Source organism: Phyllobates terribilis, unplaced genomic scaffold (assembly GCF_046119375.1).
Source record: "Phyllobates terribilis strain yellow unplaced genomic scaffold, ASM4611937v1 Scaffold_126__1_contigs__length_5098115, whole genome shotgun sequence".
Taxonomy (NCBI): domain Eukaryota; kingdom Metazoa; phylum Chordata; class Amphibia; order Anura; family Dendrobatidae; genus Phyllobates; species Phyllobates terribilis.
In genome coordinates this window covers 550,192-564,489 of record NW_027362886.1, presented here as the reverse complement: position 1 = coordinate 564,489, position 14,298 = coordinate 550,192, and the positions used below count along the sequence as shown (strand labels likewise).

General features: G+C 45.3%; 2 protein-coding genes across 2 annotated transcripts; both read right to left on the bottom strand.

Annotated features, from left to right (window-relative positions):
* Window positions 1-2,175: 2,175 nt before the first annotated feature.
* LOC141203883 (protein NYNRIN-like) lies at window positions 2,176-10,686 on the bottom strand. Its single transcript, XM_073663858.1, has 2 exons — window positions 10,533-10,686; window positions 2,176-7,453 (listed from the first exon to the last, which is right to left on the bottom strand). Exon 2 carries the CDS (start codon window positions 7,135-7,137, stop codon window positions 4,678-4,680), a length of 2,460 nt encoding a protein of 819 aa, XP_073519959.1. The 5' UTR covers window positions 7,138-7,453; window positions 10,533-10,686; the 3' UTR covers window positions 2,176-4,677.
* LOC141203884 (uncharacterized) lies at window positions 4,926-10,440 on the bottom strand. The gene is made up of 2 exons (XM_073663859.1): window positions 8,256-10,440; window positions 4,926-5,054 (listed from the first exon to the last, which is right to left on the bottom strand). The coding sequence occupies exon 1, from the start codon at window positions 9,967-9,969 to the stop codon at window positions 8,389-8,391; it is 1,581 nt and encodes a 526-aa protein (XP_073519960.1). The 5' UTR covers window positions 9,970-10,440; the 3' UTR covers window positions 4,926-5,054; window positions 8,256-8,388.
* Window positions 10,687-14,298: the final 3,612 nt, after the last annotated feature.

Below are 14,298 nucleotides of genomic sequence, written 5' to 3'. Positions count from 1 at the left end.
CACTCGCACACAATCGCACGCACACACTCGCACGCACACACTCGCACGCACACACTTGCACACACACTCACACAGACACACTCGCACACATTCGCACACACTCACTCGCACACAAACTCGCACACACGCACACACTCACACACACTCGCTCATGCACACTCGCACACACTCGCACCCACTCACTCTTGCACACTCCCGCACACTCAGGCACATTTGCACACACTCGCACACACACGCACACTCTCGCACACACACTCGCACACACACTCGCACACACTCACTCACACTTGCACACACTCGAACGCACACACTCGCACGCACTTGCACACACACTCACACACACTCGCACACACTCACACACATTCGCACACACTCACTCGCACACAAACTCGCACACACGCACACACTCGCTCATACACACTCGCACACACTCACTCGAGCACACTCGCACACACTCGCTCATAAACACTCGCACACACTCACTCGAGCACACTCGCACACACTCGCATGCACACACTCGCACACACTCGCACGCACACACTTGTACGCACTCGCACACACACTTGCACACACTTGCACACACTCGAACACACACACTCGCACACACAGTCGCACACACTCACACACACACTCGCAAACACTCGCACACACTCACACACACACACTCACTTACTCACACGCACACACTCGCACACACTCACACACTCGCGCACACTAGCAAACACTCGCAAGCACACACTCGCACAGACTCAAACACACACTCACTCACACGCACACACTCGCACACACTCACACACACTCGCACACACTCGCACACGCTCACACACATTTGCACACACTCGCACTCACTCTCACGCAAAAACCCAAACACACTTGCACGCACAAACTCGCACACACACTCGCACACACTCACTCGCACACACTTGCACACACTCGCATACACTCACACACACACTCATACACACTCGCACATACAGTCCTACACACTCACACACACAATCGCACACACTCGCACACACTCGCACACACTCACACACACTCGCACACACACTCGCACACACTCGCACACACTCGTACACACTCACTCACACTCACACTCGCACACAATTGAACACACTCGCACACACACTCGCACACACACTCACACACACTCGCACACACTCGCACACACTCGCACACACTTGCACACACACTCGCACACACTCACACACACTTTCACACACTCGCACACACACTCGCACACACTCGCACACACTCGCACACACACATGCACACACACTCACACACACTCGCACACACTCACACACACTCTCACACACTCGCACACACTCACATGCACACACTCACACACACTCGCACCCACTCACTCGTGCACACTCGCGCACACTCGGGCACATTTACACACACTCACACACACTCACTCGTGCACACTCACGCACACTCGGGCACATTTGCACACACTCGCACACACTCGCACACTCTCGCACACACACTCGCACGCACACACTCACACACACACACACACTCGCACAGACACACTCGCACACACTCGCACACATTCGCACACACTCACTCGCACACAAACTCGCACACACTCACACGCACACACTCGCACATACACTCGCACACACTCGCACGCACTCACTCGTGCACACTTGCGCACACTCGAGCACATTTGCACACACTCGCACACTCTCGCACACACATTCGCAAACACTCACTCACACTTGCACACACTCGCACGCACTCGCTGGCACACACTCGCACGCACATACTCACACACACACACTCACACACACACTCACACACACTCCACAAATTCGCACACACTCACTCGCACACAAACTCGCACACACGCACACACTCACACACACTCACTCATACACACTCGCACACACTCGCACGCACACACTCACACGCACACACTCATGCACACTCGCACACACACTCGCACATACAATCATACACACTCGCACATACACTCATACACACTCGCACACACGCGCACAAACTCGCATACACAGTCTCACACATTCACACACAAACTCACAAACACTCACACACACTCACACACACACTCACTTACTCACACGCACACACTCACGCACACTCGCACACACTCACACACTTGTTATGGAATAACGTCTCAGTCTCCCAAAGGATGAGTGCACACACTTTCTCTGTAGATTAAAGAAAGTTTTATTGTAGCCACAAGAGCTCTGATCAATGTTAGAACAGAACTGCCTCCATTGTATTGGGGCACAATTCTTATAGGATAAATTGTGGGTTGTACATAGTAGGTGGGACATGGGAAGATTATAACATAACCAATCATCTTATAATATAAACAACTAGCATCCAATCATTACTAATCAGGCGATTACATAAAATGCTTACCTATGTACTTATATAATTACTTGATGCAATGTACCTGTTTTGTTGGTCAATGTGCTTTCCCTAGATCAACCTGACCTCAAAAGGGCATTTTGACTAAGATAAGCAACCCCTGCAAATTCCACAGAGGCTTGGGTAAACTTTACATCTTTGCTTAGAGATTATTGATTAATCTTATAATTTAGTTGTTTCAGCAGCATATTTTACTATATTGGTTTATAGGAGTGTTAAAGGGATATATTAAAAGGGATTAATTGATATGGTATACTAATTTTTCCTATCATTTTCCTCTCTCTGATAATAATATTATCACTTGTCACTTAAACCTCTACATCAAAATAATAATATCTTCTGCCCTCTCTCCTAAAAGGAGGGGGAGGAGCAAGGAGAGGTATTTCTGAATTTTCATTTGCCGGAAGGAGATGAACGTTTAAGACGTTCTTGGGTCTTCGAATTTTCGTTATGGCCCACTTACATAATTTTATGAGCAATATGATGATGAAAGCAAACAGACAAATTTGTAGGAACATGTGACCTACACCTGCAATCCATCCTCCTATACCTTTAAACCAGTAAGCAGGGTTCAACCATTGTAACCAACTGCTAAAAATGGTTTCATCATCATGGGAATGCTCTTCTCTGAATCTTTCTTTTAATTCCATGGCTTTGGCGATGTGTTTATCTACTCTGACTGAAAAATTAGCATCTACATAGTTGCAACAGGCAGGACCGATTATCTGACACATGCCTCCTTGACTGGCCGTTAAATAGTCCAATACTAGAGAATGTTGATTTAGTACCTTTGCATGAAACCGAGTTTGATTGTTTAGTATTAAGATGGCATCGAATACTTCATCTGTGACATTATCAAATAATTCTGCTAATTGTTCAATGTTACGAGAATTATGGATAGCCAATCCTGTAATTGTGAGAGTGAGTCCAAACTTTGTGTACCATGGAGTGTGTATCAAAGGCTGGGCTTTAACTCTTCTTTTCTGCATCATATGTCTTGGTATCTGATCAAGGTCTATCTCATCATGGGCGATGGTCCATGTAGCTAGGGTCAATCTTGCTAGGGTACATGTACCAACGCCATCATAAGGTAGAAATTTGTAAGCAAAAGTTCCACAAACATAATACATATTTTCTGGAAGAATGATATGATCTCCACCTAAATGGGATAGTAACCTGTAAGAAATTTCAGATGCACACCATATGAGGGGTTGTAACCTCGGGGACGGGCACCAGGGGTGTCTTAGTATTCCTCTTACTGTTTGATTGCATGTATTCGTATCTGTATTATATCCTGAACTATTTATTAAATCATGCAACAAACCTGATGTTCCTTCGGTTAATTCGTATACTAGGCCCCCGAATATAGTAGATTCTTCATTATTTTCTGATGTATAGGGGACCCGACTTGGCAGAAATACAACCTCCAATGATTCTAGATTAACAGGTATGGATCCCAACTCATTATTTGTAATATTAATTCTATTACATCGTATGCTGGTAGATCCTGGGCCACATATAGCTATGCTGTGGGGTGTAATGAGGGATAGATCTCGAATCGCTACCCACCATGGTGGAGCTGTCCATCCTGCTATTGGAAGGGACACACGAGTGTTGTTATATCGTGAAGCACTCAGATTTGTGGGGAATGTGAAAGTTTCTTCCAATGACAGGATAAGTTCCTCCATTGGTACAGGAGTAGCTAAGAAAGGCATAGATTTTGAGGATATTGGTGAATGAGTGCATATCCAACAATCTTTAGTTCCTGTGCGCTTGGCTATAGTGTCATGCATATTTAACAATTTATTATCCCAGGGCTCTTGTAGGTGTTCATGTAACTCCCGTTTACCTCGAAGGAATTCTCTATCATCAAAACACCAAACTATGCACCGGGCTTCATAACCATTAGGTTTACAATAATGTTCTATACAGTCATGAACATCTGGGATACCTCTTTTCTTCCTCCCTTCCAAGAATGGATCTAGTGGTATTATTGGATTATCAGTATCTGTGGATGTAGAACATTCATTTAAACTGTGTAAACACACCATTATCACCAAAAGACTACATAGGCCTATCACCGCTCCCCAGAGTCTTTTGCTCGCATGTGGTCCATATAACTGCTCATAAAGTGACATCTTCTTCTTTGTTTTATCCTCTTCACGCGATGGTAGAACAGCGCTGGAATTATCTTCAGCTGTTACAGCAGCGACTTAGGTGGCAGCCTGAGAGAAGCGTATTTCTGCCTTGTCTCAGACCACAAAAATTCACTTACGGGTGCAGCTCAGGGTGTGTGGTACAGATGATGTCAACTGGATCTTCTTTATCTGGCACGGATGAAGATGTCGTCTCGGCAGTGGGTTGCACTCTTTTGCAGTGAGATGCGTGGATCCACGTCCCTCTTCCTTCTACCTTAACGCTGGTAGGGGTTGTCAACAGGACTTGGTATGGACCTTCCCACCGTTCTGTAAGGGAACCAGATCTCAAGAATTTACGTACCAACACGTAGTCTCCTGGCTGCACCTCGTGACAGGACAAAGTGACTTGTGGTTGCTGTAAATGTACACACTGGGCAATGTCTTTTAGTTGTTTTTGCAAGCGTAAGACGTAGTCCACATTCAAGGTATTCTGAGCAGCCTGGGCAGTTTCTGGGGGTGAAAGCGGGTGATTAGGTATCTTGCCATACAGAATCTCAAAAGGTGATAACTGTAAAAGACCTCGTGGTGTTATTCTGATATCCATTAATACCAAAGGTAGGGCATCTGGCCACTTCATACCTGTTTCTTTACAACATTTTGCTAGTTTCTCTTTTATGGTTCGGTTATACCTTTCCACTTTCCCACTAGCTTGTGGGTGATAAGGAGTATGCAATTGTTGTTTTACTCCTATCATTGAACATACTTTTTGGAACACTTTACCTGTAAATGCAGGACCTTGATCACTAGATATTATCTGTGGTATACCATATCTACACACAAATTCCTTACATATTTTTGAAGCAGTTATTTCTGCTGTCTGTGAGGCTGTTGGATAAGCCTCTACCCACCCCGAGAATTGATCAACACATACCAAGACATATTGCAATCTACCAACTTTAGGTAGTTGAATGTAATCAATCTGTAGAATTTGGAAAGGACCCGTGGTTGATGGGAGGTGAGAAGGTGGGGCTTTCACAGCTCCTCCAGCATTTTGCTGGAGACATGTTTGGCAAGACAAACATTTTCTTTTTGCAATAACTGTGAAACCTGGTGCACACCAGTACGTATATACCAAATTTCGCATTGCGGTTTTACCTCCATGGGTTAAACCATGCGCAGCATCTGCTAACGCTGTTAGCAGAGATTTTGGGGCCACTGGTTTACCTTCACCGTTTCTCCAGAGGCCTTCTGAATCCTGGGTGCATCCTATATCCTTCCATCGGGCCTTTTCCTGAGGAGAACAATTATTTTGCATTGTTTGCAGTTTTTCCCAATTTGGGATTTCAATCAGATTCATCATATGGGTGTTTAAAACTTTGCTTGCTGCCGTTTTTGCAGCTGCATCAGCTCTATTGTTTCCTTTTGCTACTGGATCTTGTCCAGTGGTATGAGCCTGACACTTGATGACAGCAATCTCCTTTGGGAGATTCACTGCATCAAGTAACTGAGCAATTTCTCCTGAGTGGCTTATTGGAGAACCACTAGCAGTGAGAAAATTTCTCATTTTCCATATAGTACCAAAATCATGTATTACACCAAATGCGTACCTTGAGTCTGAATAAATGTTAACACGTTGTCCTTCTGCTAGCTGGCATGCTTTTGTGAGTGCAATTAGTTCTGCTCTTTGTGCTGAGTGCGGTGTTCCTAATGCTTCAGCATGGACCACATTGTGGTCATCCACTACTGCAAACCCAGAATTCAATTCTCCTGTGTCTGTTTGCCTGTGGCAACTTCCATCAACGTAAAACACCAGATCTGGGTTTTGCAGCGGTTCTTCTTGTAAATCTGCCCTAGGCAGTGTCAATGTTTGCGTGTGAAGTATACAATCATGTTCATCAGAGCATGCCATTCTGTCAAACTCACTGTCTGTGTCAAATTCACCAGTCTCACCATTCACTTCCTCTCTCTGAGACAAGAGTGTCTCATATGGTAGTAAAGTAGCAGGGTTCAACTGGGAACATCGGCGTAAAGTGATGTGACTTGGCTGTAAAAGTGTCACTTCCCATCTGGTAAGTCTGGCCTGGGTGACATGCTTGGTCCTCTGGCAGTTGAGTAGTGCATACACAGAGTGTGGGACCCATACAATCAAAGAGTGCATGAGAACCAGGTCTGCAGATTTCTCCACAGAAAATGCTGCTGCTGCAACGGCCTTAAGACAAGCATGCATTCCTCGTGCAACCGGGTCTAGTTCTGAGCTGTAGTAGGCAATTGGTCTGTTAGCATCATTATGACGTTGAGTCAATACAGCTTGAGCATGCCCTTGTACTTCATGGCAAAAAAGATGAAAAGGGAGAGCATAATTGGGTAAGCCAAGAGCAGGGGCAGAGATCAAGGCTTCCTTCAGTTCTACAAAGGCAGTTTGAACTTCCTCTGTATGCTCAAAAGGTTCTGGGACAGTATCTTTGGTAAGGGCATAAAGTGGTGCGGAATATAAAGAGAAACAAGGAATCCACTGTCTACAGTATCCAACCATCCCTAAAAACTGTCTCATCTGTTTCTTGTTATAGGGAATGGTCATATGTTTAATGGTCATTACTCTTTCTGTCAAAAGATGTCTTAGTCCTTTTGTCAAACAGTGTCCAATGTATACTACCTTAGTCTGGCACAGTTGCAACTTGGCAAGTGCTGCTTTGTGTCCGTTTTCTGCTAGAAAGCACAGAAGGGCTTCTGTATCTTCCAAACTCTCTTCTTTTGAAACAGAACACAGCAACAGGTCATCCACATACTGAATCAAGATGGATCCGCATGGGAGCACTAGATCTGCCAGGTTGTTACTGAGTGCTTGACTGAAGATGGTAGGTGAGTTTAGAAAACCTTGTGGCAACCGAGTCCATGTATACTGCTGTCCTCTGTAAGTAAAGGCAAAAAGGTACTGGGAGTCAGGGTGAATGGGGATGGAGAAGAAAGCGGAACACAGATCTATGACAGAAAAATAAGAACTATTTACTGGGATCTGCATTAAGATAGTAGCTGGATTTGGAACGACTGGGTGTAATGGTACAACCACTTCATTTATGGTTCTTAGATCTTGAACCATCCTCCACTGTCCTTTACTACCAGGTTTCTTGATGGGGAAAATAGGACTGTTACATGGACTCTGAATTTTCTTCAATACACCTTGTATCAAGAGTGATTTAATAGTTGGGGCTATGCCAACTTCAGCTTCAGGTTTTAATGGGTATTGAGGTCTACAGGGGAGAATACAGTGAGGTTTTAAGTCAATTTGTACAGGTTGGACATGATTCATGTTACCAACCTCAGTAGAATCAGTATTCCACAATTTTGGTGGAACCTTTGTCAACATTGATTCTACCGCAGGATCCAATATTTTGGAGACCAATATAGTATCTGGACTCATGTACAATAGATTCACTGCATCTTCCGTAAGACCCTTGGGTACTTGTAAATGTACTCCATCCGGGGTACAAAATATGGTACAATTCAGTTTACATAGCAGGTCCCGTCCTAGGAGGCTTATCGGGGCATCTGCTGACAACAGAAAGGAATGTTCAGTTGTAATGGGACCTATTGTAACCCTAGTTGGGTCTGAAATAGAAAGAAAATTAGGTTTTCCTGTGACTCCAACCGTTTTCAATTTTTCTCCTGTTTTGGGAAGGAATGAGTTATCATTAATTAGAGACACTGAAGCACCTGTGTCAATGAGAAAAGGTACAGTTTCTCCTGCCACTTCACAGTGTAGAACGGGTTCTCTAGAGGAAAAGGAAGAAGTGTTTAAAGGCATTAAAGGGTTAACCATATAGTGCACAGTTGTACTATCATCTAGTCAACTCTGTTTGTCTTCTTCCTGCTTTTGCTGTTTCTTTGGTTTCTTGCAATACCTAGCAATGTGACCCTTTCCATTGCAATTGAAACACCTAAAATCCTTTCCTTTTGTGTTGTCATCTTTATTAGCAGTGCCTGTGTTTTTCAGAGTTCTTTCTGTAGCAGATATTTGTAATTGCATTAATCTTTCTTCCTTCTTCTTTTGTGCCCCCTCTAGATTTTTCTCGTGATGATATAAATCAGCTAACACACTATCCATAGTTAAAGTTTTCCAATGAGGCATTTGAGTGGTTAATCTGCTTTTTAACACCTTAGTTAACCCGTCAACAAATGTTTGGATAAGAATTATAGCTACTTCAGGAACTTCAAATAGACTTTTTTCACCACTCTGATCTTTCACCAACTGACTGAATCTGTGATAATACTCTCTTACTGATTCAGTTGACCCTTGTTGTATATTGCTTATAGTATTCCAATCAGGGGTTTGCTTAAACATTTCCTTATAATTGTGACGAATTTTATCCCACTGATTTTGTACCTCATCAATTTTGAACTCTGGATTAGGTCCAGTGTATTGAGTATCCCTTAGTAATTCTACAACCTCTGCAGGGGTAAAGACAGTATGCAAGATCTGTAGAATATCTTGACCATATAGTTGATGTGTATGAAAGATCTTATCTAACATTTCCCAAGATCTTCTGGGATTTTTCCTATATTCACCCACTTGTTTATTTATTTCAAACAAATCAGTGCAAGTGTAAGGTTTTCTCATCTTCCATGACTGGTTACCTGGGCCTGTGATTTCTTGCATGGGGTACATCTGAGCTGGGGGATTGTCTTGTTGGCGCCTTCTACTTTCAGTTATAATGTTATCTGTGCTTATATTGGTGTAATTTTTATCTATTATTGGTGTTTTATCAGAATATTCTTTCAATTGCCTATTTGGGTATAATTCTTCTCTTTCTACAGTGGTCCTAGCAAGTGTTTCTTCATGCACCTTCTCATCTATACTAGCACCAGATGATGATGGGCTTGTTTTAATAAAACCAGTATCTGTGTTTATAGATAAAGGTGCATCGGGACCTATTGGGGCAGAAGCTTGCAATGGGGAAGGCATGGTTACGGGTGCATAAGACTGAACTGCTTGTGCCACTCTGGCAGCCCGGGCTTGGTCTATCAGGCTCTGGGCCACGCAGGCTATCATTTGTTCATCATCACAATCCATCATATTTAATAATTTTGGTTTACTAGAATAATATGATGGTGGGGCGCGAGGCATAAGAGGAGTCACAGATACTGGATTGGTGGTAGATGCAGCTACTTCTAACCAGGAACAGTACATCTTCTGTTCTTCCTCACTGATACAGCAAGGTGATATAGTCTTTAATAGAGTAATATCTAATGTGCCTTCGATTGGTAGATCAGGCAAAACAGATCTCCATCTAGTCCATATATTGAATGCCGGTTGCCCATATGTATCAATCATATAAATCATCGGACTCCCTTCTGAGTATTGTACACATTTAATTTCCTTCTGTGGGGTTTTGCCAGGTTTAGCACAATTGCTATGGACATTCCCCATTTCCACTTTGGAGTTATTTTAGTACAGGAAATAAATGTGGGTCTCGTCAGACCAACTTATGAGTTAACAATATTCAGTGTAAATATATATGATTGATACTAATTTTCTTATCACTTATCAAAGCTCTATTTTTCTAAACTAAGTTATTAGTTAAAATAATTAATCAAGTAATGAAAATAACCGTATGTCTATTTGTAAATCTGGTTATTCCAATATGTTTGCTCAGAGTGCTGTGCAAAATTAATATCACTGTCCCGTCTCCCCAGCTTGTACTTGAGAAACGGTCACTGAACAGAATAAACAGGCAGTGAGTGTGAGTGATATATTGATTAGGTAAACAATAGTATGTTACACAGCTCTCTCAGGAAACAGACCAGAAATATCAGCAATATTTACATGACAGTAAAACTTAATAACATTGAAATAAACTCTATTGCTATATACCCTTTGGGAGAGTGGATAAAATAAAGGCTAAAATAAATACCTCAGACGCTACTGGACAGGAACAAGAAGTGACTGACAGGCCAAAGTGGATGACCACTCAAACAACAGGGAAATCTCACCTGCAGCGCGCTTTTGTAGTAGTGATCCACCTGTCCAGCCAGCATACAGCTTGAGATTCTCCCGTCCAAAGTAGCGGCGTGAGGTCCCGGGGGTTTCGGCACCAAATGTTATGGAATAACGTCTCAGTCTCCCAAAGGATGAGTGCACACACTTTCTCTGTAGATTAAAGAAAGTTTTATTGTAGCCACAAGAGCTCTGATCAATGTTAGAACAGAACTGCCTCCATTGTATTGGGGCACAATTCTTATAGGATAAATTGTGGGTTGTACATAGTAGGTGGGACATGGGAAGATTATAACATAACCAATCATCTTATAATATAAACAACTAGCATCCAATCATTACTAATCAGGCGATTACATAAAATGCTTACCTATGTACTTATATAATTACTTGATGCAATGTACCTGTTTTGTTGGTCAATGTGCTTTCCCTAGATCAACCTGACCTCAAAAGGGCATTTTGACTAAGATAAGCAACCCCTGCAAATTCCACAGAGGCTTGGGTAAACTTTACATCTTTGCTTAGAGATTATTGATTAATCTTATAATTTAGTTGTTTCAGCAGCATATTTTACTATATTGGTTTATAGGAGTGTTAAAGGGATATATTAAAAGGGATTAATTGATATGGTATACTAATTTTTCCTATCACACTCACGCACACTAGCAAACACTCGCAAGCACACACTCGCACAGATTCACACACACATTCACTTACACTTGCACACTCGTGCACAGTCACACACACTCGCACACACTCGCACACGCTTGCACACACTCGCACTCACTCGCACTCACACACCCGCACACACTCACACACACTCGCACACACTCACACACACACTCGCACGCACTTTCACACACACTCGCACACACTCACACTAGCAAACACTCACAAGCACACACTCGCACAGACTCACACACACTCACTCACACACACTCGCACACACTCGCACACGCTCACACACATTTGCACACACTCACACTCACTCACACGCACAAACCCAAACACACTCGCACACAATCACACACACTCGCACACACTCACTCGTGCACACTCACGCACACTCGGGCACATTTGCACACACTCGCACACACTCGCACACTCTCGCACACACACTCGCACGCACACACTCGCACACACACTCGCACACACACTCGCACAGACACACTCGCACACACTCACACACATTCACACGCACACACTCGCACATACACTCGCACACACTCGCACGCACTCACTCGTGCACACTCGCGCACACTCGGGCACATTTGCACACACTCACACACTCTCGCACACACACTTGCACACACACTCACAAACACTCACTCACACTTGCACACACTCGCACGCACTCGCTGGCACACACTCGCACGCACATACTCACACACACACACTCACACACACACTCACACACACTCGCACAAATTCGCACACACTCACTCGCACACAAACTCGCACACACGCACACACTCACACACACTCACTCATACACACTCGCACACACTCGCACGCACACACTCACACGCACACACTCATGCACACTCGCACACACTCGCACATACACTCATACACACTCGCACACACGCGCACACACTCGCACACACAGTCGCACACATTCACACACAAACTCACAAACACTCACACACACTCACACGCACACACTCGCGCACACTTGCACACACTCACACACTCACGCACATTAGCAAACACTCGCAAGCACACACTCGCACAGATTCACACACACATTCACTCACACTTGCACACTCGTGCACAGTCACATACACTCGCACACACTCGCACACGCTTGCACACACTCGCACTCACTCGCACGCACACACCCGCACACACTCACACACGCTCGCACACACTCACACACACACTCGCACGCACTTTCACACACACTCGCACACACTCACACACTCACTCATACACAATCGCACACACACACTCGCACACACTCAATCACACTCACTCGCACACACTCCCACACACTCAGACACACTCGCACGCACTCGCACACACTCGCACACACTCAATCACACTCACTCGCACACACTCCCACACACTCACACACACACTCGTACACACTCGCACACACATGCACACACACTCGCACACACTCGCACGCACACACTCGCACGCACACACTTGCACACACTCACAAACACACTTGCACACACTTGCACACACTCACACACACACTCACTCACACGCACACACTCGCGCACACTCGCACAAACTCACAAACTCGTGCACACTAGCACACACTCACTCGCACACACTCACACACACTCGCACCGACTCACTCGAGCACACTCGCACAGACACGCAAGCACACACTCGCACACACGCACACACTCGTACGCACCCACTCGCACACACTTGCACACACTCAAACACACACACTCGCACAAACACTCGCACACACTCGCACACACACTCGCACATACACTCATACACACTCGCACACACACGTGTACACACAGTCGCACACACTCACACACATACTCGCACACACACACTTGCACACACTCACACACACTCACACACTCGCACACACACACACTCGAACACACTCGCACACACTCGCACATACAGTCCTACACACTCACACACACAATCGCACACACTCACACACACTCCTACACACACTCGCACACACTCACACACACTCGCACGCACACTCGCACATACACTCATACACATTCGCACACACTCGCACACACTTGCACTCGCACACTCGCACACACTCACACACTTTCACACACTCGCACACACACTCATACACACTCGCACACACACATGCACACACACTCGCACACACTCACACACACTCGCACACACTCGCACACACTCACATGCACACACTCACACACACTCGCACCCACCCACTCGTGCACACTCGCGCACACTCGGGCACATTTGCACACACTCGCACACACTCGCACACTCTCGCACACACACTCGCACGCACACACTCGCACACACACTCGCACACACACTCGAACAGACACACTAGCACACATTCACACACACTCACTCGCACACACTCACACGCACACACTCGCACATACACTCGCACACACTCGCACACACTCGCACACAAACTCGCAAACACACACTCGCACACACTCACTCATACGCACTCACACACACACTCACACAAAATTGCACAAACTCGAACACACTCGTACTCACACACTCGCACACACAGTCCTACACACTCACACACACACACTCGGAAACACTCACACGCACTTACACACACACTTACTCACGCACACTCGCACACACTCACACACTCGCGCACACTAGCACACACTCGCACGCCCACACTCGCACACTCTCGCACACATTTGCGCGTGCTCGCACGCACTCGCACACACACGCACACACTTGCTCAAACTCATACACACTCATACACAATCGCACACAAACTCGCATACACACACCCGCATTCACTCGCACGCACTCGCACGAACACAAGCACACACTTGCACAAACGCACAGACACTCGCACACACTCATACACAATTGCACACACACTCGCACACACACACTCGCACACACTTGCACACTCTCGCACACACTCACACACACTCACACACACACACTCGCACACACTGGCACACACTCGCACATACACTCATACACACTCGCACACACTCACACGCACACACATTTGCACTCACACACTCGCACACACTCACGCGCACACACTCGAACACACACACTCGCACGCACACACTCGCACACACA